The 26,583-nt window shown below is 41.1% G+C and overlaps 1 protein-coding gene across 13 annotated transcripts in view; it reads left to right on the top strand.

Moving 5' to 3' along the window:
• BBX (BBX high mobility group box domain containing) overlaps positions 1–7,991 on the top strand; it is a 281,580-nt gene extending 273,589 nt beyond the window's left edge. For 11 of the 13 annotated variants that reach the window (XM_079921624.1, XM_079921628.1, XM_079921631.1 and 8 more), the window contains one exon: positions 1,081–7,990. In XM_079921624.1, coding sequence (XP_079777750.1) covers positions 1,081–1,168 — 88 coding nt within the window. In that variant the 3' untranslated portion in view covers positions 1,169–7,990. Of the gene's footprint in view, positions 1–1,080 lie in introns of all 13 variants that reach the window. The other 2 variants (XM_079921627.1, XM_079921626.1) reach the window with 1 other exon arrangement.
• The last annotated feature ends 18,592 nt before the right edge of the window (positions 7,992–26,583 follow it).

The following is a 26,583-nucleotide window of genomic DNA, read 5'->3' as shown; positions in this document are numbered from 1 at the left end:
CTTATAACCATGAAGTAAATCGTATTTTTCTTCCTACTCATTAAACAACAAGCTGAATGAAAAATAACTGTTTGATCTATGTCTGTTTGATGTAGATCCAATCCAAATGATAAGAATTTCCATGAATTTTTTTAAGTCTTGTCTAGAGTTCTTTCTCCATATGTGTTGATTTTGGCCCAAGTTGATTGGATTTTCTCACACACTAAAATTCAGAGCTGGTACTTGCCTTCTTCCCTGTGCATTCTCCCTCCATATGCCTTTGAGACTTCTCTTTCGTTAGGCGGATTTCATTGTTTTCTTTTCATTCATTTTTTAAGTCACAGTTCACCTCTCTCTGCAGAGGCCATCCCTTTTATTGGCCTTAAGTTTTGAAATCGGGCTTATTATTATATATCTCAAGAAGTGAGCCTGAAGGTCATCGGTTAGTATAGGAGAGTCTTCTTCCCCTTGGGCAAGTCAAGGAAAGGAATGTGTCTTTTTTTTTTTTTTTTTTTTTTTTTGCGGTACGCGGGCCTCTCACCGTTGTCGCCTCTCCCGTTGAGGAGCACAGGCTCCGGACGCGCAGACTCAGCGGCCATGGCTCACGGGCCCAGCCGCTCCGCGGCATGCGGGACCTTCCCGGACCGGGGCACGAACCCGTGTCCCCTGCATCGGCAGGCGGACTCTCAACCACTGCGCCACCAGGGAAGCCCTGTCATTTTTTAATATAAGTAGATCCAGAGGGAAATTGTCATCCTAGAACCATAGCCCTTGACTGAAAGGTTTCCACTTCCTGGGAATTTCACCAAATCTGTTGGTGCTTCAGGTTTTGTCTCTACGTAATGGAGGTGGTTGTTTGGGGGCAGAGTATGTTGTTGAGTTGTATGAGAGGAACTGAGATAAGAAATCCTTAAAAAAGAAAAATAAAGAAGCTTTAAGAATAAAAACAGTTTTAATTAAACGGTGTAAGTAGTAAGTCAGTGGTAGCTATTAAACAAGATATGTTGGAAAGCGTTTGTTGGTCATTCATCATCCTCTCCTGTTTCTGATAATGTACTCTCAAAAAGTGATTTCTCTCTTTTTCTTCCTCTTATTTTACAGAGGTCAGAGATCAACTCCGCTCACCCATGATGGACAGCCAAAAGAAATGCCACAGGCTCCTGTACTTATTTCTTGCGCTGACCAGTGAAGCGCCCTTTAATTGTAAAACATTGTGCTTTACCTACTACCCTAGCCTTGTCTTTACTGAGAGATGCTAGTGAGTCCATGTGGTGGAAAATATAGACTGCAAACAAGTGCTTGTTGCCCTACACGGCCCAGATTCACTTGAAGCAGAAGTTGGCACCCTGGGCCAGTTTGTTCTTTCAGAACCCAGAGTCTTTGAGGGTGATGTTATCTGTCTGATAATGAGCAGAAACGGGATGATCCTAGAGCTTTGCTTTCTATTGAAGGCTTTTGATGGTAATAGGTGGTAACTTGGTAAAAGGCTGCCTTTACTGTAGCTCATCCAGCATCTCTTTTACCAACCAGAGAGTGTGAAACTAGTTTCGTATATTACCTAGTTATTCTTTCAAAACAAAAACAAAAAACAAAAAAAACAAAAACTGACACACTGCACTAGTTATTATTAGATATTCTTAGTCTTTTTTGTACATGGAGATTTATGTTCTAAGATGGTTTATATAATAGGTTATACCTACATTTATATTGTAGAATAATATTAAAAAGCCTGTTCCAGAGACTCCCAGACAGCACGGGCAGGCAGATGTACCATTGTTAGCGGTGTATGCTCGGCCTTGTGGTCCATATATTCTGCACTTTTATATTTGCCACCAGAGTGGTAGTTTGCTGGCAAAAAGAGAAAGAGAGAGAAGAAGAAAAATTACAGTTCTTACAAGCAGAATTTTTTTCTTAGCCTTGAGTGACCAAGAAGAATTTGCTTGGGTCAAATTGTGGCGAATATTTTCCCAGACAGGGGAAGAGTCCAGCAGATTACAGATTACTGATGTTTTCATGCCTTGAGGATTCTTTTATTTTTACACAGGGTCTGAGTGACCAATGGATCGTTCATACAGACAAAAAAAGAAAAATATTATTCAGAAGTGACCTTAGTATTACTTCACTATTCAGAACACATTGAAGACACACCCACTTCGTGTGGACTTTGAGCTACAGACCTTTTACATCCATCCCAGACAGACTGGACGGGTAGCAATTGCTATGCACAGCCTAATTGGCACTGCAGGTTTTTAGAGCCATTTTGAGTTTTTGTGGTTACGGAGGTATTGATGAGGGAGGTGTGCCTGACCAGAGTGGGACTCGCAGTTATAGATCCAACCTGCAAGTTTCCTGTTTCCTTTTCATGTTTTGTTGCTTTTGAACATAAAACCAACCATACATATGCCAGTGCAAGTGGATTAACTGGCTTAGAACATTCAACATATTGACTCCACCACCTGACGTTCACAGTATCTTGTTTCTTAGCAACAGATGCAAAATGATAAATCAAAATTAGTCGGCGGCTACAGATTTTACAGGGTATTTGTTCCATAGCACAAAGTATTTCCCCACTCTTGCATCACAGCACAAACTACCAAATTTTAATTATTGGATTCCAGCAATAATTTTTACTGGTTTTCAAACTGGCGGAATTTTGATAGTGTTAGTTCAAGTTTGAAACTTTTGAATTAGATCTCTAAATGGTGACAGTTTACAAGGTTTTATCTAGCTTTCTTATTTATACTTGACTGAATTGTAATGATGATTTTTTTTCTAATCGTAATTTGACCTAATAGCCATACAAAAAAATGACTCTATTAGTACTGACTAGGTTTAGCTTTTCACGGTTGTAGATATTACTTCAGTTTCGGTGCTGGAAAATATGTACAACATACTAACAGAATTGAAAAAGAACAGAGAGATTTGGGCGTTTTTTTTTCAAAGCAGGTAAAGAGGGCATCAGGGCATTGGAATGGTGTCCTCAAAAATGCATATTCCTTGTGGGCATGGAGGAAGAAGGAATTAGTAAGCAAGGTTAATCAGAGGCAGAAGCTTAACCCCATTCACACAAAAATAAATCAGGTGAGCAACCCCAGATTTTAGCATGAGATTTTTACTATGATGCTGTTGTATTAATATTTTCTAAATTTCGAAACACAAATTGAATGTTTGAAAATTGCTGGGTCCCAGTGTTGGTGGCTGTTGGAGTTTCTGGACCACTTGCTAGCAGTGATTTAAAAATTATAATTAGCTAAAATCCAAAAAAAAAAGAATCAACAACAAAAATTGTTTGGTGCAGAACATGCACCTTGACAATGGTACTAACTTGTTATTCTCTAGAACATGTTAGAATAGGTCTATTTTTGCCAGTGCCCTCTCCTCCAGTCCTCTGATTACATTTCACTAGAGTTCCTTAAGAGAGTGCTGTATATTCATGGGACCTTTTTTAAAAAGAAGCAAAACAAAAGATTACTTTTTTCTATGTGATTAATATATCTTACTTGATCTGCTTTTCCTAAACCTCAGTGGCTTTTCCCTTAGGCAGGGGTCGGGGTGGAGGGCAACCTACTGGATACGACTGTTTTCAGATACTTTAGAAAAAAAAAACAAAAAAAAAAACCCACCTTTTTGTAGACATGCTTAATTTTTAAGCGGTTAGGCACTGAGAGTAGCAGAAATCCTGCAAAGCTTTATAGTCTTTTAGACACTCGCCTTGTCATTTCTCTGAGTAAAGTCTTGATTTCAAAAATAGTGCTTTTCTCATGCCCTGAATCCACTGGAGAGGGGTGTTGGTATTTTCAGGTAACAACATTTGTTAGCACAAATATTGCAGACCAACATGTAGTACCCTCCCCCATTTATCATCTTCATTTCACTTCTCTCATTCTTTTTTATTTTGGAAAATCATATTGCTATGGTGTGTACCTTAATCTGCCAGCAAACACCATCTACACTAACATTTGTCCCACACGCATCCTCAAGCGAAAAAGTTGTTGCACCTTATGTATATCTCAAGCAAACCAAAATATGATGCTCTTCTGCTTTTGTTTTATTCTAAATTGTTGTATCATATCTTTCTGAAACCATTCTGAATCTAGTTGAAATTATCAATATTTATGCTTTTAACCTTAATTTCTGGATTCAAACCTGTATATAAATCTTTTGAAAAAAATTGTCCTAGCCCTTCTCTGTGTTGCTGGAAGTGGATGATTTAGTCTCAGATGGAGACACAGTACTGTTCCAGTTTTCTTTAGCCTTTTATTTATTTAGTTATTCTGGGTATTTTCCTATGTAATTTTGAAGTGTGTAGAGTATATTATAGTTACTGAAGCTGCAGCTCTAAGAAGCTGAGTGAAAGAGAGAAAATACTGTAAGACACCCTTCTTAAGTGTTTATTTGTTTGGATAACTGTAATGAGGCCAGGAAAAGGAAAAAGGTCCCACAGCCACTTTGAAGACACAGGTTCTTATCCCCAAACTAGGTTAGTTCCCAGATTTTAGATGAACATGGTGAATTCTTTAAAGCCCTCTTTTTTAAAGGATCTATCATACCATTGTAATTCTGACAGTCTTTTCCCCCCCGAAAATATATTTATTTAATTCCATCAGATGAGCTTTCTACCAGTGCCCCCTCGAAGCCATGCTGAACTCATTCCCACGTTATCACTGTTATTATAGTTCCTGCCATTAAAACTGCTGCAGAGGAAAAAAGTGATGGAACACTATGAACAAAAAGGAGCATCTGAACTGGTCTGGTTAGTCAGAACGCAACTTGTGTAATCTCTGTCACTCTCTTATCAAGTCAGATGCTACCCTGCCTGAGTCATAGAAAATTTTGTTTGCACTCTGTAGTCCTTGGCTCATCCTCTGGAAATGTTTGCACCTATGTAAAATCTCAAGCAAATTATAAATCGATACAGCACTAGGAGTAAGCTGAAAACTGAATGACATGTTTTGTTTATACAGTTCCGGGGGAGGGATGGGGAATATCAAGTAACTCTGTTCCAAGTTTGGCATTTGGCATTAATGTGAAGCAGTGGGACCATGCTGCCTGCTAAACTACTGTATGAATCCTAAGTGTTCTGGAGACCAGCAGCTGGAGGCTGGAGGCCAGCATCCACACAGCAAAGGGGAAGCATCGCCGCTCCATGGGGGAAAAGGAAGGAAGTCGTGCAAGGCCTGGAGTCATCATTTGTAAAGGGAAAGTCGGGGTGTACGTGATGCTGTGAGAAGTTTCACCTTTGATTGCACTGCTCCACAGAGCCCTCAGATAAGGCCAATCCTAATGGGCTACCTCGGCTTTAACGGTTAATTTCAGTAAGTCCTGTTTCAAAGGTTTGTCTTTTTTTTGCTTCTACCTTCAGTGCCACTATTTTCCGCTGCAGTGTTTTGACTTCCCAAACCACCTTCTCCAGAGAGAACAATGTATTGCTGAAAATGGGCAGTAGAAGCAAATGCTCTTATTACATTTGACCTATAAAGTATTCAGAGTGACTGCTAGGTGGGAATTAAAATTTAACTTTCCCCACATAGGATCTCGTTTTGCACCTTATAAAGAGTGTACTAATTGTTAATTAGGTGTTGCTTTTATTTATACAAGCATTCCCAAAGAATTAGATTTAGATTTTGTGTTTATTTGAGTTTGGGGATTTTTTTTTTTTACAGTTATCTTATTTAGATTGACTAACATCATACTTAACAATAGAAAAAAGAAACAGTTGTTCAGTTCATCTTACCAGATATGTCTGGTGAAGTATTCAGGGTTTGATGGACTGCTTTGCTTTTATATAGTTTGGAAGTGATAGTGAAGTTTATTATACCCCATATTAAATGACCTTGTCCTTTTCACTGGGGACATTATCTTACATTTTAGGAAAAGAAGCAGCAAAAGAGTGAACAAGACAAGTACATTTGATTCCCCTCATACACCTCCATCTGTTTGTGCTACGCTTTCCTTAAAAATATAAATATACATTTTCTTCACACATACAAAAAAGTTTCCTCTCCTGGCCAAATTTTGTTTGTGGTGGTATGGTTTATACTAATAATTGAAAAGAGGAAACCTTGTGCTTAGAAGTTCAGTGGCCACTGTTTTCTTGTTGCAGTCAGTGGTCAAAATTGATCCTGCCCTTAAGTTGATCTTTATGCACAGAATTAGTTATTGTGAACATTACTACTCTTTCCAAAGATTTTCTAATAACTTGGGCCAGAACTGGTTACCGAGGAGCAAGGACCTAATTCCATGCCTCCACACCCTCCCACTGCACCGCACCACACATCTTACCTCACAAGCTCTAACCTAAATCACAGAGGCACGCGTTTCGTGGACTAACCATGACCTCCCCTTGCGGCCCCAGGGGGGTGCTCCCGTCCCCTGACACCTCACTTTAGTGCCTCAGCTCGTAGCGGCAGAACTGGGGTGGGGGAGGTTTGTGATCTGGAGCTCAGCACATGCTTGGCAACATGTTTCTCATTTCCTTAGCGCTCATGTCTTACTCTCAGGAATCTGTCAAAAAGGAATAAAAACCACCTGAGAGTCCACATACCAGATTATGAACTTTTCCCATAGGTTTGAATTGCTTACTTACCTGTCATAAATTAACCACAGCTTCATTTGACCACCAGGTCTTAAGTCTGTTGACAGTTTTCAGCATGACCGAATCGCTCATTTTTTTTGCTTTCAGAAATTGGCTTGGTTCTCTTTAGAGTTGGTGTAAACATGCCATGTAATAAATGATTTCCACTTAATGGTACAACAGAATTATTGCTTTCTTAGATGTATGTGTAGTAAAAGTCAATATACACATTTATATAATTTCTTTCTTCAAAATCTTATACTTAATTTGATATTTCTAAAAATTGCACATGTAAGTCATGTGTATAACATGCTAAAGTACTTTAACTGTGATCTTAAAACTGAATAAAAATATTTAATAAAAATTTGAAATATTTTAAAGATATTATTCAATTTTTTTTTTTTTTTTTTTTTTGGTTCACACTACTGGCCATAGTGTATGTGCCTTCAATAGACCATATTTTCTAAAAACAGTAGGGAAAATACTTTAATACAAATAAGACGCTTCAACTATTTTAGAATACCAAATGATGGTCTCCCCTAAACTTTACCTGAGATTCACCATTGTATGAGCAGCCTTGGTTGCTTTTGCCTAACGTGTGGAGCAGAAATCAGCCCTACAGAAGAAGGAAAACATGCTTCAGTCTGCTGTGCAGGAGGAGAGGCTCCTTGGGAAAGTGTGACCTGCCTGAGCATACCGTCTTGCCCCGAACTATAATAAAAGGATGGAAATGGTATCGTTAAGACTGTAGTATAAACTCAGGCCTCAAGTTTGGTGAATATGATGTTCCTGAACCGTAGAACCTTGGATATGCTTTTTTTTTTTTTTAAATCCTTTGGATTGGCACACGATTGTGCCAATTGGCACACAATTGTGCGCATGCGCGCACAGTGTATAAATACATATATAATTATGTCACAGCCGTTGCATTCAGACAGACTTGGCTCTAAAGTGTGGCTCCACCCATTTACTGCTGGGTTTCTTAACCTCCCTGAATCACACTTCACTAACCTAAATGATGGTGGTTAATAATAACTTCTTAACACCACTACTGGGATGAAAAGGAAATACATATGAAAATGTTGGCATGGGGCCTGTAACGGAAATGCTCATTAAGTGGTAATTGTTGACTGTATTATATTTATTCCAACTGGAAGGTTGATATGTTAGTGTATTCAAAAGAGATGCTAAGTATAACTTCGTCTTCAGAATGAGCTAGGGTCCTGATGCCTTAGGGATAAGCTGTTTGGATTTGATGTTGTGGAAAACTCACGGTAGGTTGAGTTCACATAGCTAACTCATACTTGTGTGTGTAGCACTATAAGATTTTTCTGTAAAATCTGTCTGCCTAATGAATTACATTTTCTGATACTCCAGCACACTTCCTTTGAATTATTGAGAATAAAATGTATTGGGGGAATATAAATTCTGTTAGGGAAAAGGGTGATAATATGCATATGTGTGTGGTTTTATGATCCTACATATACAATCACATCTGTCCTTTTGGGTAGAACATGAAATCTCTTGCAAGGAACAATAAAATGGTTCTTATCAATAAGTGAGCTAAAACTAATACTACTGACTCTATTCCATGCATATTGAACAAAGGTAAAGTTGCTGATCATAATGTATCGGAAACCTTGTCACCTTTTTGAAATATGGAAATTTTCAAATATATGCAAAGATAGAGCGGCTAGTATACTGAATGCCACGTACCCATCACCCAGCCTCAAGCACCTGTATTTCCTCAATTGCTTCGTCTGTATTTCACCCATTTTCCTCCATTTCATCCCCCAACCCCAGATATGTATATCCCAGAAGTGTGATTTCATGTATAAATACTTGAGATAGTCTTTAAAAACAAATATTTTGATATGCACATTCATTTTAAGTATCACCTCACGATTCCAAAAGTATGTTTCTTGTCCAAAGCAAAAGGAATTCATGAGCCACAGCACTGCTGGAGTGAAGATCATTTGGAATTAGAAAACGCTGCTCAAATTGGGTATCTCTGTATTTGACATTTTTAATTTACAGTTTCTAAACAGATTTTAAGAAAGACGGACTTTTCTTAGCATATTATTTATTTAATTTATTTAGGTCTTGCTTTCTATGATTTTGTTGTAGTTAATGTCTAAAAAGGCCCAAGGGCTAAAACTTACAACTATATAAAACTTTTATAAACTTGCTGTGTCCTTTACACTTTTCCCTCCAACCCTGTCCCTGCTGCATTTTCTGTCTCAGACTTTTAAGAGTGAAATCTGTTCTTGTAGGGGAGAGGTAGAGACAAAATTTTAGATGAACTCTGGAAGGCAGGTTGCCAGAGACTTTAAAAATCTGCAATCCTGGGTCAACAGGCCAGAAATTAAAGCATAAAGTGAAATCCCTTGCTGGAAGAGATAAAATGATAATTCCTACTTTAAGGCTCATCTACTCAGCGATCCCTTACCCTAGAGAATTTCACAAAAGGTCATTTTGTCTCAGGATTGTGTATTGCAAAGTCAGAAGAGAAAATGTGGGGATTGAAAGTTTCTTGAGAATGATGGAGGATGAAAGGGGGAAAGGGAAATTTCATGCAAACACGTCTTTAGAGTTCAGTGTCTAAAAGTCAAAGTGGTTTTGAAGCCAAAGTCAAATGGTTTTAAAGCCAGCATGGAAATATTTCCAAGAAGTATGCTTGAGTATAATTTCTTGATTTCTTTCTACTATTGGGCATCATATCTGTGGTGCTTATGAAAGACATTAAACATAACAATTCATATCTTCCAGAAATAGACATATGAAAGCACTGGAAAAATACATTAAAAGCAATTAAAATATACTCAGTAGATACAAAAATAGGTAATAATTTGCCATCTAATATGAAGCATCTATTTGAAGTATATTTAATAGAAAAGCAAAATTGATATAATTAAAATTTTTTTTTCCTTGGGGATATAATCTTTGGGATAAATACTGGAGAAGTTTAGATGGAGTTTTTCAAAATAACTTTAAAGTTTCACTTCTCCCATACTGCATCTTGGCTTAGGTATTTATAGCAATATATTAAAAATAAAAGTGATACTCTGACAAGTTCTCAGAAATCTAAACCCCTCTTGTAAATGGAATATGAAGTACTTAACACACCAATCAGCCTCACCTGTATTAAACCTGTATTGTGTATCAGCCAAAATAAAAACTGTGTTGTTAGAATAAAACGCCTTAAAAACAGTGCTTCATCCACTTCTCTGTTTTCAGAGCCCATGAAAATTAGTTCACCTCACTTGCTTTGGCTCCAGAAGAGTTCTTTACCCATATGGCACGTCCATTAAATTGCTGTCATGCTCTTACAACAATCCAGTCGTTCCGCAAATCTGCGGTGGATGCCTGCTATTGGACCGCTAAGCATCAACAAGACAGTCTTCTAAGGATATATAATCTAGTGGGGGTTAGAAATGGTGCACTGAAATACAATAGAGATGAGGTTGGGCATGGAAATCAAAGACTGTCAGAAAGAAGTTACATATAAGTGCATGTGAAACTTGATAATCTGCATTTTAAAGACTAAAAAAAAATGGGTGTGTTACTGTTCTACTTTAAAAGAATAAAATTCTTTTAATTTCTCAGATCTCTGAGAATGACAAAAATGTGATAAAAGCCTCTGGGGACGATCCATGGTGCAGCATATGTTTCTTTTATGTGTGTCCCAGGGTGTGCAACCTCCCAGCTCTGCTAATTCCAGGACTGATGTGCAGTTAGATAGCACATCGGCTACCACCTTGCCATGATGGCTGGAGAATATCCCGAAATCGCAAGGTCAAGCAGCACAGTTTAAGCATTTAGCCGTAGGGTTAGAGAGGTAGTCCTGGAGCCAGATAATATGACACCCCGACTTTCTTTTCCTTCTCCGTGGGGTATGCATCTTTTCCCTACCTTAGTCCCAGCTCTTGCATCTTGCTGAGACAACACACCTTCCCACTTCCACATCCTCCCTACTCAAAAGCTGTTTTCTGTTTTCCCTTTCTTTTTTTCTTCTCCACTGAGAATATCTGTAAGGTTTTTATGGCTGGGTGAATGACTCAAGAAATGCTTTGCTCCAAGGAACTATTGGGAAAGATTCTTGTTTTTTGATGTGTGCTGACACCATTTCAATTTGGGTCTCAATCGGGCACGTGAGTCCTTTGCTAATCCTCAGCCTTTAGAAAGGAAGAACCTAATCTTACCCAGAACTCTTCAGCATTACTTCCCGTGTATTGAAGGCCATGAATCTAATTTTTAAGCTAAATATTTACCTCAGTACGGCCAAATCAAAATCCCCATTTTAGGGATTGCTAGTTAAATTTAGGAATTCTTTAACTCCAAAATCATCTGCTTTAGGAATTAAGATTATCTCTTAGGTATGGAAACTGCCTTGTAATTTATGTCTGAATTCAGAAAAGTTCTAGAACTTTAAAGAGTTTAATTCTAAGTTCATCAGGCCTCTGTCTGTGGCCCGCGAAGGCTCAAGTCAGTGGGATCTGTGTTGCCCAAAAGTCTTCACTGGTCTTCCTCTCCCCACATCCCAAAGGTCTGACTTCAAATGAGTGGGTCACATATGGAACAACATTTCCTGAGTGGCTAGCGTGTGCCGAGGACTGTGGCTGAAGCAACAGCGAAGACGAGGGTCTTCAAACGCCGGCACTAGCCCACCTGGTGTGACACCTGAAATTCGAAGGGGCATGCAGAGGGGTTGTCTCTCTTACACATGCCACAGTCCTCCCTAGGGACACCATTCAAACTGGAATCAGACCAAGATCTTTTTCTTCTGTGTATGGGCATTTATCCATGTGGATTACTATTTTGGCTTTCCTCTTTCACTCCTACACATACATCCAATATTCCATATGCCTTCTTTGAAAAAACAACTGGTTGTCTGGTCTGGGTGTGCACTCTTCTCTTCCGAGTCGCCTTTGTGTGACATTCTTGCCTGCTCCCCCCCCCACGACCTGCTCCTCAGCCAAAGATCTATTTTAGACGGAATCTGTCCCAGCTTTCGAGCCTACCGCAGACAGCAGCATCGGAAATCGGTGGTGGCGGGATGAACTGAGTCATAAATCAGCTGGTGAATAATATTTCCTGGGGAAGAGCAGCCCTTCACCTGCAGCCAATGACAAGGCAGAGCCAACCAAGTGGCAAGATGGCACAGCGGGCGGGGCCCTGGGAGATGCCCGAGTCACGGAGCAGGGAACCGATTTTCCTCAGCGGCTCACCTCTCCCTGCTGAAGAGCGCTGACTGCCGTCACAAGCTTCCAAGTCTTGGAACAGAGCCAAGTTTTCTGAGCTTGCTCCGCTACAGATGAGCAACGCAGTTTACACTTCTTGGTCTCTTTTCTTTGCTTCCTAGTCAATTATATATTAAGATTAAAACTTTTTAACTTGAATGTCAACCTCATAGGAGCTTAAACCATTTACAGGTATACCTCAGAGGTATTGTGGATTCGATTCCAGATCACTGCAATAAAGAGAGTCCACAAGAGTTTTCTGGTTTCTCAGTGCCTATACAAGTTATGTTTACACTATACTGTAGTCTATTAAATGTGCAAAGGCATTATGTCAAAAAAAAAAGGGACATACCTTAATTTAAAAATACTTTATTGCTAAAAAATGCTAGCCATCAACTGAGCCTTCAGTGAGTTGTAGCAACCTCAAAGATCACTGATCACAGATCACCATAACAAATATAATAATGAAAAAGTTTGAACTATTTTGAGAATTTCCAAAACGTGACACAGGGACACGAAATGAGCCAATGCTCTTGGAAAAAAACGGTGCCAATAGACTTGTTCGACGTAAGGTTGCCACAAACCTACTATTTGTTAAAAATGCATAATCTGTGAAGTGCAATAAAATGAGGTATGCCTGTACCTTCAAAACTTACCATATACAAACACTGTTCTCAGTTTGAAAATCAGGCAGAAGCATGATCCATTTTCATGTGAATTTTTACCTCTGTTTTTAAAAAATAAAGCTAGTGTATTATAGCACTTATATTACAGTTATTACCCAATATGTTTGAATAGAATCATATGTGCTTCAAATTCATTCCACAGCCTAATCCACCTGATTTTTTAGCTTTAAAAGAATATGATTTTTTCCCCAACTGCCCCATGAGCTATCAGTTTAACTGAGCAATCTCTGCTACAATGTTGTATAAACCTAATCATGTTCATTTCTACAGAGCCCTCTTTTTCTTTGTCATCCATACCAGGGAAGTGTGACTCCGTTTATAAATCATTTGCAGTGTCTACTCTAGATCCTTGCACTTCTTATACCCAAGTTGGGGGCCTATTTCTCAGGCAACGTCAAGAGTTCTGAATGTCGGGCTCCGTCCCAGGTCAACAGGCTCATCATCGCCCTGCTGCAGGCCTCCAGGGAACCAGAGAGCAAAGGGAGCTACCAGACAGCCTGAGTTCATTTGTACTTTCCACTTGGCTATGATGATCAGCCAGAGGATATTCTCCTGAGAGATGGCTGAGACCGAGTCTGTTTCAAATGACTTCTAAAGGACAACGCTGTCATCGCATACTTGAGGAAATTGCCTGCTGTACAGAGGAAGAGAAGCCACTTTCTGAAATGTGATAGCAAAGCATAACTGTAAAATGAAAAGCAATTTAAATGTATTACTGGACAAAAACCATTAGCCCAATGAACATAAATAACCTTACCGAGGAAGGGCACTGTTTCCAGATAACTGCCCCCTTAGTTTGGAGGAAATTTCTCTCTTACTGGAAGGCCTCTGAGTGTCATTAAAGGGGGTTGCAACTGAAACATGTTATCAAAGAGTCAGATTTTTTCCACTTGTGTAAACAACCTCATTGGAATTACTGTGACATTTTTGCAGGCAGGGAAGCCAATAACAACTGGTGTAACCAGAACCAGGCAATTTTGCTTTCTGAAAGAAGGGTTGTCAGGTCATGATTATTTCTCTCAGATGCTGCCAAATTCCAATTGACATCACCTACACCATTAACCACTCCATTACATTCTTTGTAGTGCTAATGTTGTCTTTGTTTAGTCTGATTCAGCCAAGAACAAGAAGAAAGGGAACTTTAAATCTCTAGGCTCAGGAAAGACGTGAAGCTGGAGACCCTGACACTGCCTTAGGCTGGACCCGAGCATCCAGGTGGGCAGAAGCTGACATGTGGGTCCCTGTGCATGGGTGATGTCATTGGGATTATCTATAGCGCAGAGTCATGGTTCCTTTACTACTAGTGATACACTGAGAGAGTTTATGCAGCTTCCTAATGTGCCATGAGTCTCAAAGTGTGGTACCCACCTCCAGAGAGGCTGAGACTAGAGTAAAATGGAGATCGGCAACCCCTAGTAGATGTGCTCACTCACAAATAAGCCAAAATGCAGTATGTCAGCTCACAAAAATAGAGAGGTTTCACTTTTTCATTCTGGTATTGTTTGTCGTGGGTTGTTTTTTGCCAAAGGAGGAGAGGGAGTTTCCAGGACAATCACCCTGGACTCTAAAAAAAAAAAATAAAACAACATTTTGAAATCTCTTGTCTGAATATAGCTGCACTCCAGTGGGATCTGGACCACAGGCACCCCAAGATGGAGGCTGAGAGCGGGTGGAGTCACCCCATGGAGGGCAGGAAAAGTTTTCCCTCCTTCCCTCTAGGCTCTTTGGATGACCTAATACTTAACTTGACATAGAACAGATTAACAGGAGAAAACCAAATTTAATTTGGTATATAGGAGAATTCATTAAAAAATATGAAACTCAAAGAAGTGACCAAAGCAGGCAGCTTTTATACCTTTTAGACAAATAATAAATTTGTGAAGAATTGGCAAGGTAAAGAAGTTTAGGCTTGGGGTAGTAAATTAGTGAAGACAAGGTTTGCCTTGTCTTATTAGTGTAACAAGGTCTGTTTACACAGCCTTCTCAGCCCTGAAGTCCCTATCTATAGTGGTAAGGATGTCTCTTCCTCCCAGTATAGAGAGGGTACTTTTCACTTGGGAGATATATTTCCTGCTTTCTGGGGAACAAAGGAGGGTCAGAGTGTCCTTCTTGTACTGGCTATCTTGACTTTAATTCAAAACAATCAATATGCCAAAGTGGCATGTTTGGGGTGGCCTGCCCTGAACCCCATGATCCACTGAGGGATGTGGGATAGGGAATGCTAGATGTGGGATCTCTGAAAACCAGGATACTCTTTAATATAAATCTTTAGCTCACTGCAGGCAGAAAACAGACATCTCCAGGAATCAGACAGCCCAGTGGGAAGGAGAGGGAGTTATTTTGTACAGCCCTGTAACACCTAGCAAGTACGGTGCCAACACACCACAGGCAGCCCCCAAATCCCATTGATCAGGGCAAAGCTTTCCCCGCTCTGTACACTGAACCCCTACATAACCAGAATCAAATCCCCTCACCTCTTTGTTTCCTCTCTAATGTGGGCATTATAACATCTGCTTCCAGGGATCATTTTTTGTGGATGCAATGAGATACAACATTTGAACAAGTTTTGTAAATTCTAAAATTCTATAATGCTTAAAAAATTAGAAAACTTTAAGGGAATAAAAAGACTAGCCATAGAATGTGAAAAAATATTTACAAACACATATCTGATAAAGGACTTGTATTCAGACTCTGCAAAGAACTCTTAAAACTCAACAGTAAGAAAACAACCCAATTAAGAAGTGGGCAATAGATCTGAACAGACACCACACAAGAGGTGATAGAGAATATACAGATGGCAAATAAGCATATGAAAAGATGCTCAACATCTTATGTCATTAGGGACTTGCAAATTAACACAAGATACCACTATATTCCTATTAGAATAACCAAAATCCAAAAGACGGGCAACACCAAATGCTAACAAGTGTGTGGAGTAACTAGAACTCTTGCCGGTGGGGATGCAAAATGGTACAGCCACTTTGGGACAGTGTGGCAGTTTCTTACAAAGCTAAACATAGGCTTACCACATGATCCAACAATTGTCCCCTTAGGTGTTTACCCAAATGAGTTGAAAACTTATACTCATGCAAAAACCTGCACGTGAATGTTTACAGAAACTAAACAAACAAACAAATTATTGTCAAACACTGGAAGCAACCAAGTTGTCCTTCGATTGGAAATGGATAAACAAATTGTGGTACATCCATACAGTGGAATATTATTCAAGGATAAGAAATGAGTTATCAAGGCACAAGAAGATATGGAGGAACTTAAGTGCATATTGCTAAGTGAAAGAAGCCAATCTGAAGAGGCTACATACTGTATAATTCCAACTATGTGACATTATAGAAAAGGCAAAACTATGGAGACAGTAAAAAGATCAGTGGTTGGGGAAGGTGAATAGGTAAAACACAGGGAATGTTTAGGTAGTGAAACTCTTCTACATGATACTGTAATGATGGATTCATGATGTTATGAATTTGTTAAGATCCATTGAATCTGCATGAGAAAAGTGAACTCTTATGTAAATGATGAATTTTAGTGAATATGTCAGTATTGGTTCACCAATCATAACAAAGTCACCACACTAATGCAAGATATTAATGATGGGGAAACTGGGGGAGGGGAGTGCAGAGGGGCTGGAAGAGTGAGGGGATTTATTGGTATTTTCTGTACTTTCTGCTCAATTTTTCTGTAAACCTAAAACCAGTACAAATAATAAAGTCTACTAATTAAATAAAAATTAGAATAGCTCCTCTGCCTGTCTACTTCTCAGATATCACCAAAAAGGAACAGTTAGGTGGCTAAAAGCCCTTGTTAATTTTTTCATCAGCATTTTTCTGTTTGCTATAGTAATTAAATGGGAAAAACCCCACTTTTCCTCCTTCTGGGACTCAACAAGGCTAATTTTATTTTATTTATTTATTTATTATTATTTTTTTTTGTGGTACGCGGGCCTCTCACTGTTGTGGCCTCTCCCATTGCGGAGCACAGGCTCCAGACGTGCAGGCTCAGCGGCCATAGCTCACGGGCCCAGCCGCTCCGCGGCATGTGGGATCTTCCCGGACCGGGGCATGAACCCGTGTTCCCTGCATCGGCAAGCGGACTCCCAACCACTGCACCACCAGGGAAGCCCAAGGCTAATTTTTTTTTTTCCTATTTTGAATGGGAAAAACAAGTCATTGGTAAATTTTTCCTTTTCCTGAATGGGTTTATATACAAAAAGATTGGTAAAAACTGCATGAAATGAAAATAAGAAAGCTCTCCTCTGAAAGGGACACCTACCTCATTTTATGCAAGTGCTCCTGCTTGCTTCCAAATATAAAAGAGTGTTTTAAAAACTACAGTCGTCAGAAAGTCCTGATGCCCGTCAAAGGAGAAGTAGTTGTGCCTTGTCCTGTTTGACTAAACCACTTCAGTATTTTAGATTTGGAAAAAAATGACCTCCAAACATCACTACTATTTTGCATCAGGTTTGGCAATGTGACATTTATTAGGACCTGGAAAAAAAAAATCTGTGGGCTTCCCTGGTGGCGCAGTGGTTAAAAATCCGCCTGCCAATGCAGGGGCATGGGTTCAAGCCCTGGCCTGGGAAGATCCCACATGCCGCAGAGCAACTAAGCACATGCGCCACAACTACTGAGCCTGCGTTCTAGAGCCAGTGAGCCACAACTACTGAGCCCACGTGCCACAACTACTGAAGCCCATGTGCCTAGAACCCATGCTCTCCAACAAGAGAAGCCGCCGCAATAAGAAGCCCGTGCTCAGCAAGGAAGAACCAAAACAGCCAAAAATAAATAAGGAAATTAATTAATTTTTAAAAATATGAGAATGAACCTATCTTGAGAGGCGATAGACCTTCACTCTCTCACCAATGCACTTATCCATCCTCTCAGCAAATAACTGAGGATGGGGCTTGAGGTGTATGTGAGAGATACTGTAACAGGAGAAAAGGCCTCATTTCTGCCATCAGCAAAATCACAATCTGCAGGGAGGCTGGGAAGACAGAAATTTGAGAACAATGATATAAAATACTAATCCTTTTAATGCTAGAGGAGTACAGTGGAAGGAGCCAGGAAGGCTTTCCAGAGGAGAGAACTAAATTAAGCCTGGAATCAGGATGAGTCATCTGAACTCTATTCCCCGATCCAGGAAATCAAAAGGTATATTGCAGACTGGCACATCCTTCACCGTGCAACGGGAGCTAGCTTCTGTTTCATTTCTGCAGGAAGCAGACCGTGGCATAAGGAGAGAGAGAAGGCAGGGATGGATTTCCCAGTGAGCACAAATGTTACAAAATTTGATAATTTACTCCTATTTTCCTTACAATGTTTTAAGGCTCTTTACAGTGTTTCAGCTGACAATGCTAAAATCCAAATCACACCTATTTAAGTAGATTTTTGTAATAAAATCATTTATGATCTTTCGCAATACTAAATTAGAAATCGTAATCACTCTCTGAATTTTTGTAAGAAAAGTACTGATTTCTTTTGCCTTTGAATATCTCGTTCTGTTCTTCAACATTATTTGCCCATGGCCGTCTGCACTTTAGTGCATTGGCCCTGGTGTAATGGTTTAGGGGTAGACCCAATACAGGGGCAACCTGTTGGCATTACAAACTGACCCTTACTTGAGGTGCCGGATTACCCAAGAAAAAAACTCAGGATATTCTTAAGGCATTACCAAGGCTGGGGCACCAAAGGAAACATTTTTGAAATAATTTGACATTTGATACTATATTAGTTAAGTCCCAGCAGGAAATAAATGGCACAAATGAATTGGGCAAATTTGAGTTTAATAAGAGAATTATTTAACAAGGAATAGGGGAACCACAAAAGATGGTGCAGGGTCCTTGGGCTAGTAACAGTGGGCCCGGTGACCCCTGTCTACCCCAGGCCTGAAGGGTCTAGGTCCTGGAAGGGTGACCTACATCTGGAGACACACAGAACTAGGGGGAAAGAGCAGGTAATAGGACCACCATCAGCCCACGGTGACAAGGCTTCACTCTCCTCCTACTCGTCTCCTGCTCTGTTTCCCATTGGCCAGGCCCTACTGGAAGCCAAGAGCAAGAGAACCTGTTGGAACAATCAGTCCATTTAGCCTCCCCGGACACAGAGCAGGTCAGAGAGAAGTGGAGAGTGGAAGAGGGCGGCAAAGGGAAGATACCCGGCATAGGATGCTTATGTGGTCATTGATGGTACCCCAAATGTCTTGATTTCTTTTTTTTTTTTTTTTTGCGGTACACGGGCCTCTCACTGTTGTGGCCTCTCCCGTTGCGGAGCACGGACTCCGGACGCGCAGGCTCAGTGGCCATGGCTCACGGGCCCAGCCGCTCCGCGGCATGTGGGGTCTTCCCGGACCGGGGCACGAAACCGCGTCCCCTGCATCGGCAGGTGGACTCCCAACCACTGCGCCACTAGGGAAGCCCTGATTTCTTTTATATCTTAGTATATTATTTTGAAATATATGGTAAAGGAGCAACCACAATTTTATTTCAAGCTCTAGGCCTCTAAAAGTCTCAGTTGGCCCTCCCCTTTTGGATCATCTGACTTGAAAAGTACGGGTGTTATATCTTGGTAGATTTCAGTGAGCTCCAGACAAGAATATCAAAGGCTCCCAAGGAGGGACCATATGTTTTGCTCAGCTAAGTTCACGAGGTCCTGACCTTGAGAAGAGCTGGGCTGTTAGCCTGAAGGGTAGGAAGTGTCATAACTTGCCCATCAGGCCAGCCACACATGTGCCCTGCCACCTGCCCCTGTGTCAATCTGGTCGGCACACTTCAGGCCCAGTAGGAGTAGAGAGACACATAATTCAGGAGGCAAGGTGCCCCACACAGCCAATTTAGAAAAGCTTCAGGGTCAGTACATGACACCCCAGTGGATTTTTCCAGGGGATTGTTTGTGGTTATTTAATAACATTGATGTCTCTCCGTGGATCTCAGCAGTTAAACGCAGCAGAGCATTTTCATCTGTTCTTGGTACCAAAACAGAGCGTTTGTATTTACATATTGGAGTTAAACATATCTTGTGTTCGTAGAGCATTAATGAGGTTCACATTGTCCCACAGCTGCGCTCTTTAGGGAGCTGGAAGCTGGCTTCAATATTAGTCAACAAACCTTAGAAAACATTTGAATGGGAATCAGGACTGTGTCAGCTCCTCAGAGGGGCCCTTGAGTTGGAGAACAGGGAATTTGAACTCCGGTGGTGGGGATGGCGCACGGAAGGCGTGGATCTCAGGGACATCCTGGCTGCTATTCTTGCTCCTGCTAATTTCACCATCGAGGGCCCGCACTGTCCCTGGACAGAGGCTGCAACTCCATCTAGTCAAGTCTCCCTTGAATTCCTAGAAAACGCGTCTCTGGCCTGTTGACACTGGCCTCGCACACTTGACTCCACTTTCCTCTCTTAACCTGGCCTCTAAATTCAGAAACTACGTCCTAATGTCTTGAAAGGGAGGGCAATTCACCAAAACAGGAGCTGAGCCATTGAGCGTGTGCCAGAGGTGTCCGAGTTGGTACCATCCTCTGTAGCTGTAGTGTCCCCACTTCCTCCCCCTTGTTTAAACCACAGGGACACTGCGTGCCAGCTGAGGTGCGAGGTGCTCCAGTCCCCAGAACCAGGGAAGGGGCTGGCCCAGCACCCCACCATCTTTCCTATGCTGACCACGCAGCGCTCTGAGCCGTTTCTGGTTTAAGAGCCTGGGTGGCAAGAGTGCTTAATCTAATGGGCCTCATGCAGGTTAAGAGGAAACTAGAGTGCCAACCAACCAAGACCATACATCTTCATTAGTGGCGTGGGCCTGGCCTGGGGCACCTGGCTTGAAGGAAGGGACTGGGAAGATGCGATGTGTGTTATCCAGAGACTTGGCAGTGACCCAGCACGGCGGAAAGGAAGGTAGTGAGGGTCTGGTGGGGACAGACTGAGCCAGAGGTGAGATTACAAATACTAAACACCGCCCTCTGCCTGTTCCTGCCCTCCCCAAGCTTCTCTCCTCCCCCCTTCTTTCCCCCTCCCCCACCCAGGCCTCTTCCAGTACTATTCTGTGCAAGGGAGGGGAGAGGAGAGGGGATCCCTGTCATTGCAGTTTGAGACCTGGGCCCAGAGAGAATGTCAGAGTGTCACTTCAAGACTACGTGCGTGGCGGCGGCAGCCCTCGTGTCCCACCCAAATGGGGAGGGGAAATGCCATTGTGATGCTAGGCCTTGGGGGGTGATTGGGGAGATGCTATATCGCTGTCACTTTCTAGGGCCCAGAGACATGATCTGGGCCAACATCGTCCAACTCTCCTCCCCAAAGAGGAAGACGCATACTGGAGAAACAGCCCTAGCCCCTGGCCTCGCTCTCCCAGCCTTGGAAGCCCCCAGGGACCAAGTAGCCAATCCTCACGGCCCCTTGAGAAGAACATCCACCTCCACAAACACTGCTGCTGTTCCCAAAGCCGTTAATAACCTGATCCCCCAAATCTGGAGGTATGACCTCGCAGCTCATCGCCCTTGACCCTCAGCAGCGTCCGCTGGGCTGAGCCCTCTGCCGTCACCGCCTTCTCTCCTTTGACATTCGTGACCTCCAGCTGCTCACTCCTCCTGCCTGCCTGGCTGAGCCTGCTCCGTTGCCTTCACTGGTTCCTCTAGGTGATTCAGGCCTTATGGCCACGACCCGCCTACCACCAAATCAGTGCCCGAGGCTGCCGCATAACAATCTCCTTCCTTGATTAGAGCAACTTAATTACGCTCTAGAAATTTGCTTAAACAGATTAATCATTCTTGAGGACAAATTTAGAAGCTGTGCTTGCTGGGGGATCTGCTCTGAATATCCCCTGGGAAATTCTGATTATACCTGCCTGGGCGGCCCTCGCCAGAGCCCTGGGTGCAGCTGGGACTTGGAGCCTGGCTGAGAGCTATACGCCACCCCTGCGTGCTTCTCTTCCCTCCTCTGGGCCAGCAAAGTGGGCTCTAAAAGTGGAGTTAACCCCTGGAGATTGAGAACAGGGGTCTCGGTGGCCTCTCTCCCTTCTGGAATACTGTCAGCATTGTGAGGAGTGAATCTGGCCTCCTCTTCAATGAAATTAAAGTCTCAGTCCATTTACTTGTGGCAACCTGGACCCACATGGGTTCTCATTAGAATCCCTAGACTTTACGAACATTGGTGCCTCATCCCGGAGCAACTTAGAATCTCTGGGATGGGGCATCAGTAGTCTGAAAGGGCCCATGTGGTGGTTCCAATGGGCAGCCAGGTGAGAACCACAGCGACATCTGAGAATTGGCAGATGCTTTACTTCTGTGCACATAAAGGAGAGGAGTCAGCCCCAGAATCCTTCGCACCTGAGGACAGATCTGATACTCGTGGAAAACAAAGTATGAGCCCATCTACCCAAAGTGGGTGTTCAGAAACCCTTGAAGCCGGGAAGGCAGTGTTTCATGATGGTTACAAGCCAGAGCTTTGTATCGGACGACACGGATTTCAGTGTAGTTCTATCATTTCTTAGCTCTGTGACCCTGGGTAAGCTACCTCACCTCTCTGAGCCTCAGTCTTCTCACAAAGCCTGGACCAACTTCATAGAACTGTAGAAGGATGTGGATAAAATTATACAAGAGCTTAGAATAGTGGTATAGAGTAAGCTCTCCGTAAAAGTTAGCTAACATTATTTTCCTCATGATTCTCCTCGACATCACCATTTGGCTCAAGGATAGAACAGAAAGTTCATAAGAAACCAGGTCAGTAGAGTTTTTCTGCTGTATTTTCGGAATTCTCCAGGAAACCAGAACCAAAGTAAAATATTATATATATATATGTGTGTGTGTGTGTATTTTAAACATCTTTATTGGAGTATAATTGCTTTACAGTGGTGTGTTGGTTTCTGCTTTATAACAAAGTGAATCAACTATACATACACATATATCCCCATATCTCCTCCCTCTTGCCTCTCCCTCCCACCCTCCCTATCCCACCCCTCTAGGTGGTCACAAAGCACCGAGCTGATCTCCCTGTGCTATGCGGCTGCTTCCCGCTAGCTAGCTATCTTACGTTTGGTAGTGTATATAAGTCCATGCCACTCTCTCACTTCATCTCAGCTCAACCTTCCCCCTCCCCGTGTCCTCAAGTCCATTCTCTACATCTCTGCCTTTGTTCCTGTCCTGCCCCTAGGTTCTTCAGAACCATATTTTGTTTTTAGATTCCACATACGTGCGTTAGCATACAGTATTTGTTTTTCTCTTTCTGACTTACTTCACTCTGTATGACAGACTCTAGGTCACTACAAATAACTCAATTTCGTTTCCTTTTATGGCTGAGTAATATTCCATTGTATTTATGTACCACATCTTCTTTATCCATTCATCTGTCAATGGGCATCTAGGTTGCTTCCATGTCCTGGCTATTGTAAATAGTGCTGCAATGAACATTGGGGTACATGACTCTTTTTGAATTATGGTTTTCTCAGGGTAGATGCCCAGTAGTGGGATTGCTGGGTCACACGATACCTCTATTTTTAGTTTTTTAAGGAACCTCCATACTGTTCTCCATAGTGGCTTCATCAATTTACATTCCCACCAGCTGTGCAAGAGGGTACCCTTTTCTCCACACCCTCTCCAGAATTTATTGTTTCTAGATTTTTTGCTGATGGCCATTCTGACTGGTGTCAGGTGATACCTCATTGTACTTTTCATTTGCATTTCTCTAATGATTAGTGATGTTGAGCATCCTTTCATGTGTTTGTTGGCAATCTGTATATCTTCTTTGGAGAAATGTCTGTTTAGATATCCTACCCATTTTAGGATTGGATTGTTTGGTTTTTTTGATATTGAGCTGCATGAGCTGCTTGTAAATTTTGGAGATTAATCCTTTGTCAGTTGCTTCATTTGCAAATATTTTCTCCCATTCTGAGGGTTGTCTTTCCATCTTGTTTATGGTTTCCTTTGCTGTGCAAAAGCTTTGAAGTTTCATTAGGTCCCATTTGTTTATTTTTGTTTTTATTTCTCTAGGAGGTGGGTTAAAAAGGATCTTGCTGTGATTTATGTCAAAGAATGTTCTTCCTATGTTCTCCTCTAGGAGTTTTACAGTGTCTGGCCTTACATTTAAGTCTTTAATCCATTTTGAGTTTATTTTTCTGTATCGTGCTAGGAAGTGTTCTAATTTCATTCTTTTACATGTAGCTGTCCAGTTTTCCCAGCATCACTATTGAAGAGGCTGTCTTTTCTCCATTGTATATTCTTGCTTCTTTTATCAAAGACAAAGTGACCATATGTGAATGGGTTTATCTCTGTGATTTCTATCCTGTTCCATTAATCTATATTTCTGTTTTTGTGCCAGTACCAGACTGTCTTGATTACTATAGCTTTGTAGTATAGTCTGAAGTCAGGGAACATGATTCCTCCAACTCCATTTTTCTTTCTCAAGGTTGCTTTGGCTATTTGGGGTCTTTTGTGTTTCCATACAAATTGTGAACTTTTTTGTTCTAGTTCTGTGAAAAATGCCACTGGTAGTTTGACAGGGATTGTGCTGAATCTGTAGATTGCTTTGGGTAGTATAGTTATTTTCACAATGTTGACTCTTCCAATTCAAGAACATGGTGTATCTCTCCATCTGTTTGTATCATCTTTAATTTCTTTCACTAGGGTCTTATAGTTTTCTGCATACAGGTCTTTTGTCTTCTTAGGTATGTTTATTCCTAGGTATTTTATTCTTTTGCTTGCAGTGGTAAATGGGAGTGTTTCCTTAATTTCTCTTTCAGATATTTCATCATTAGTGTATGGGAATGCAAAAGATTTCTGTGCATTAATTTTTTACCCTGTGACTTTACCAAATTCATTGATTAGCTCTAGTAGTTTTCTGCTACCATCTTTAGGATTCCTACCATCTTTAGGATTCCTTTAGTATAGTATCATGCCATCTGCAAACAGTGACAGCTTTACTTCCTCTTTTCCAATTTGGATTCATGTTATTTCTTTTCCTTCTCTGATTGCTGTGGCTAAAACTTCCAAAACTATGTTGAATAATAGTGGTGAGAGTAGGCATCCTTGCCTTGTTCCTGATTTTAGAGGAAATGGTTTCAGTTTTTCACCATTGAGAATGATGCTGGCTGTGGGTTTGTCATATATGGCCTTTACTATGTTGAGGTAGGTTCCCTCTATGCCCATTTCCTGGAGAGTTTTTTATCATGAATGGGTGTTTAATTTTCTCAAAAGCTTTTTCTGCATCTATTGAGATGATCATATGGTTTTTGCTCTTTCATTTGTTAATACAGTGTATCACATTGATTGATTTGCATATATGAAGAATCCTTGCATCCCTGGGATAAATCCCACTTGATCATGGTGTATGATCCTTTTAATGTGTTGTTGGATATTGTTTGCTAGTATTTTGTTGAGGATTTTTGCGTCTATGTTCATCCATGATACATGTTTGTAATTTTCTTTTTTTGTGATATATTTGTCTGGTTTTGGTACCTAGGTGATGGTGGCTTCATAGAATGAGCTTGGGAGTGTTCCTTCCTGTGCAATGTTTTTGAAGAGTTTGAGAAGGATGGGTGTTTGCTCTTCTCTAAGTGTTTTTTTTTTTTTTTACAGTACGCGGGCCTCTCACTGTTGTGGTCTCTCCCGTTGCAGAGCACAGGCTCCGGACGCGCAGGCTCAGCGGCCACGGCTTGCGAGCCCAGCCGCTCCGCGGCATGTGGGATCCTCCCGGACTGGGGCACGAACCCACGCCCCCTGCATCGGCAGGTGGACTCTCAACAACTGTGCCACCAGGGAAGCCCTCTAAGTGTTTGATAGAGTTCACCTGTGAAGGCTTCTGATCCTGGACTTTTGTTTGTTGGAAGATTTTTAATCGCAGTTTCAATTTCAGTGCTTGTGATTGGTCTGTTTATATTTTCTGTTTCTTCCAGGTTCAGTCTCAGAAGGTTGTGCTTTTCTAAGAATTTTTCCATTTCTTCCAGGTTGTCAATTTTATTGGTGTATAGTTGCTTGTAGTAATCTCTCATGATTCTTTGTATTTCTGCAGGGTCAGTTGTTACTTCTCCTTTTTCAATTCTAATTCTGTTGATTTCAGTCTTCTCCCTTGTTTTCTTGATGAGTCTGGCTAGTGGTTTGTCAATTTTGTTTGTCTTCTCAAAGAACCAGCTTTTAGTTTTATTGATCTTTTTTCCTATTGTTGCTATTGTTTCCTTCATTTCTTTTTCATTTATTTCTGATCTGATCTTTATGATTTCTTTCCTTCTGCTAACTTTGGGGTTTTTTTGTTCTTCTTTCTCTAATTGCTTTAAGTGTAAGTTTAGGTTGTTTATTTGAGATTTTTCTTCTTTCTTGAGGTAAGATTGTATTGCTATAAATTTCCCTCTTAGAACTGCTTTTGCTGCATCCCATAGGTTTTGGGACGTCATGTTTTCATTGTCATTTGTTTCTAGGTATTTTTTGATTTCCTCTTTGATTTCTTCAGTGATCTCTTGGTTATTTAGTAGCATATTGTTTAGTCTCCATGTGTTTGTAATTTTTACAGTTCTTTTTTCCTGTAATTGATATCTAGTGTCATGGCATTGTGGTTGAAAAAGATACTTGATACGAGTTCAATTTTCTTAAATTTACCAAGGCTTGATTTGTGACTCAAGATATGGTCTACCCTGGAGAATGTTCCATGAGCACTTGAGATGAAAGTGTATTCTGTTGTTTTTGGATAGAATGTCCTATAAATATCAATTAAGTCCATCTTGTTTAATGTGTCATTTAAAGCTTGTGTTTCCTTATTTATTTTCAATTTGGATGATCTGTCCATTGGTGAAAGTGGGGTGTTAAAGTCCCATACTATTATTGTGTTGCTGTCCATTTCCCCTTTTATGGCTGTTAGCATTTGCCTTATGTATTCAGGTGCTCCTATGTTGGGTGTATAAATATTTACAATTGTTACAACTTCTTCTTGGATTGATCCTTTGATCATTGTGTAGTATCCTCCTTTGTGTTTAAAGTCTATTTTGTCTGATATGACAATTGCTACCCCAGCTTTCTTTTGGTTTCCATTTGCATGGAATATCTTTTTCCATCCCCTCACTTTCAGTCTGTATGTGTCCCTACATCTGAAGTGAGTCTGTTGTAGACAGCATATGTACAGCTCTT

The sequence above is a fragment of the Stenella coeruleoalba genome (genome assembly GCF_951394435.1).
Source record: "Stenella coeruleoalba genome assembly, chromosome: 5".
Lineage (NCBI taxonomy): Eukaryota > Metazoa > Chordata > Mammalia > Artiodactyla > Delphinidae > Stenella > Stenella coeruleoalba.
The sequence above is the reverse complement of the archived record's forward strand: the minus strand, read 5'-3'. Positions and strand labels throughout refer to the sequence as shown.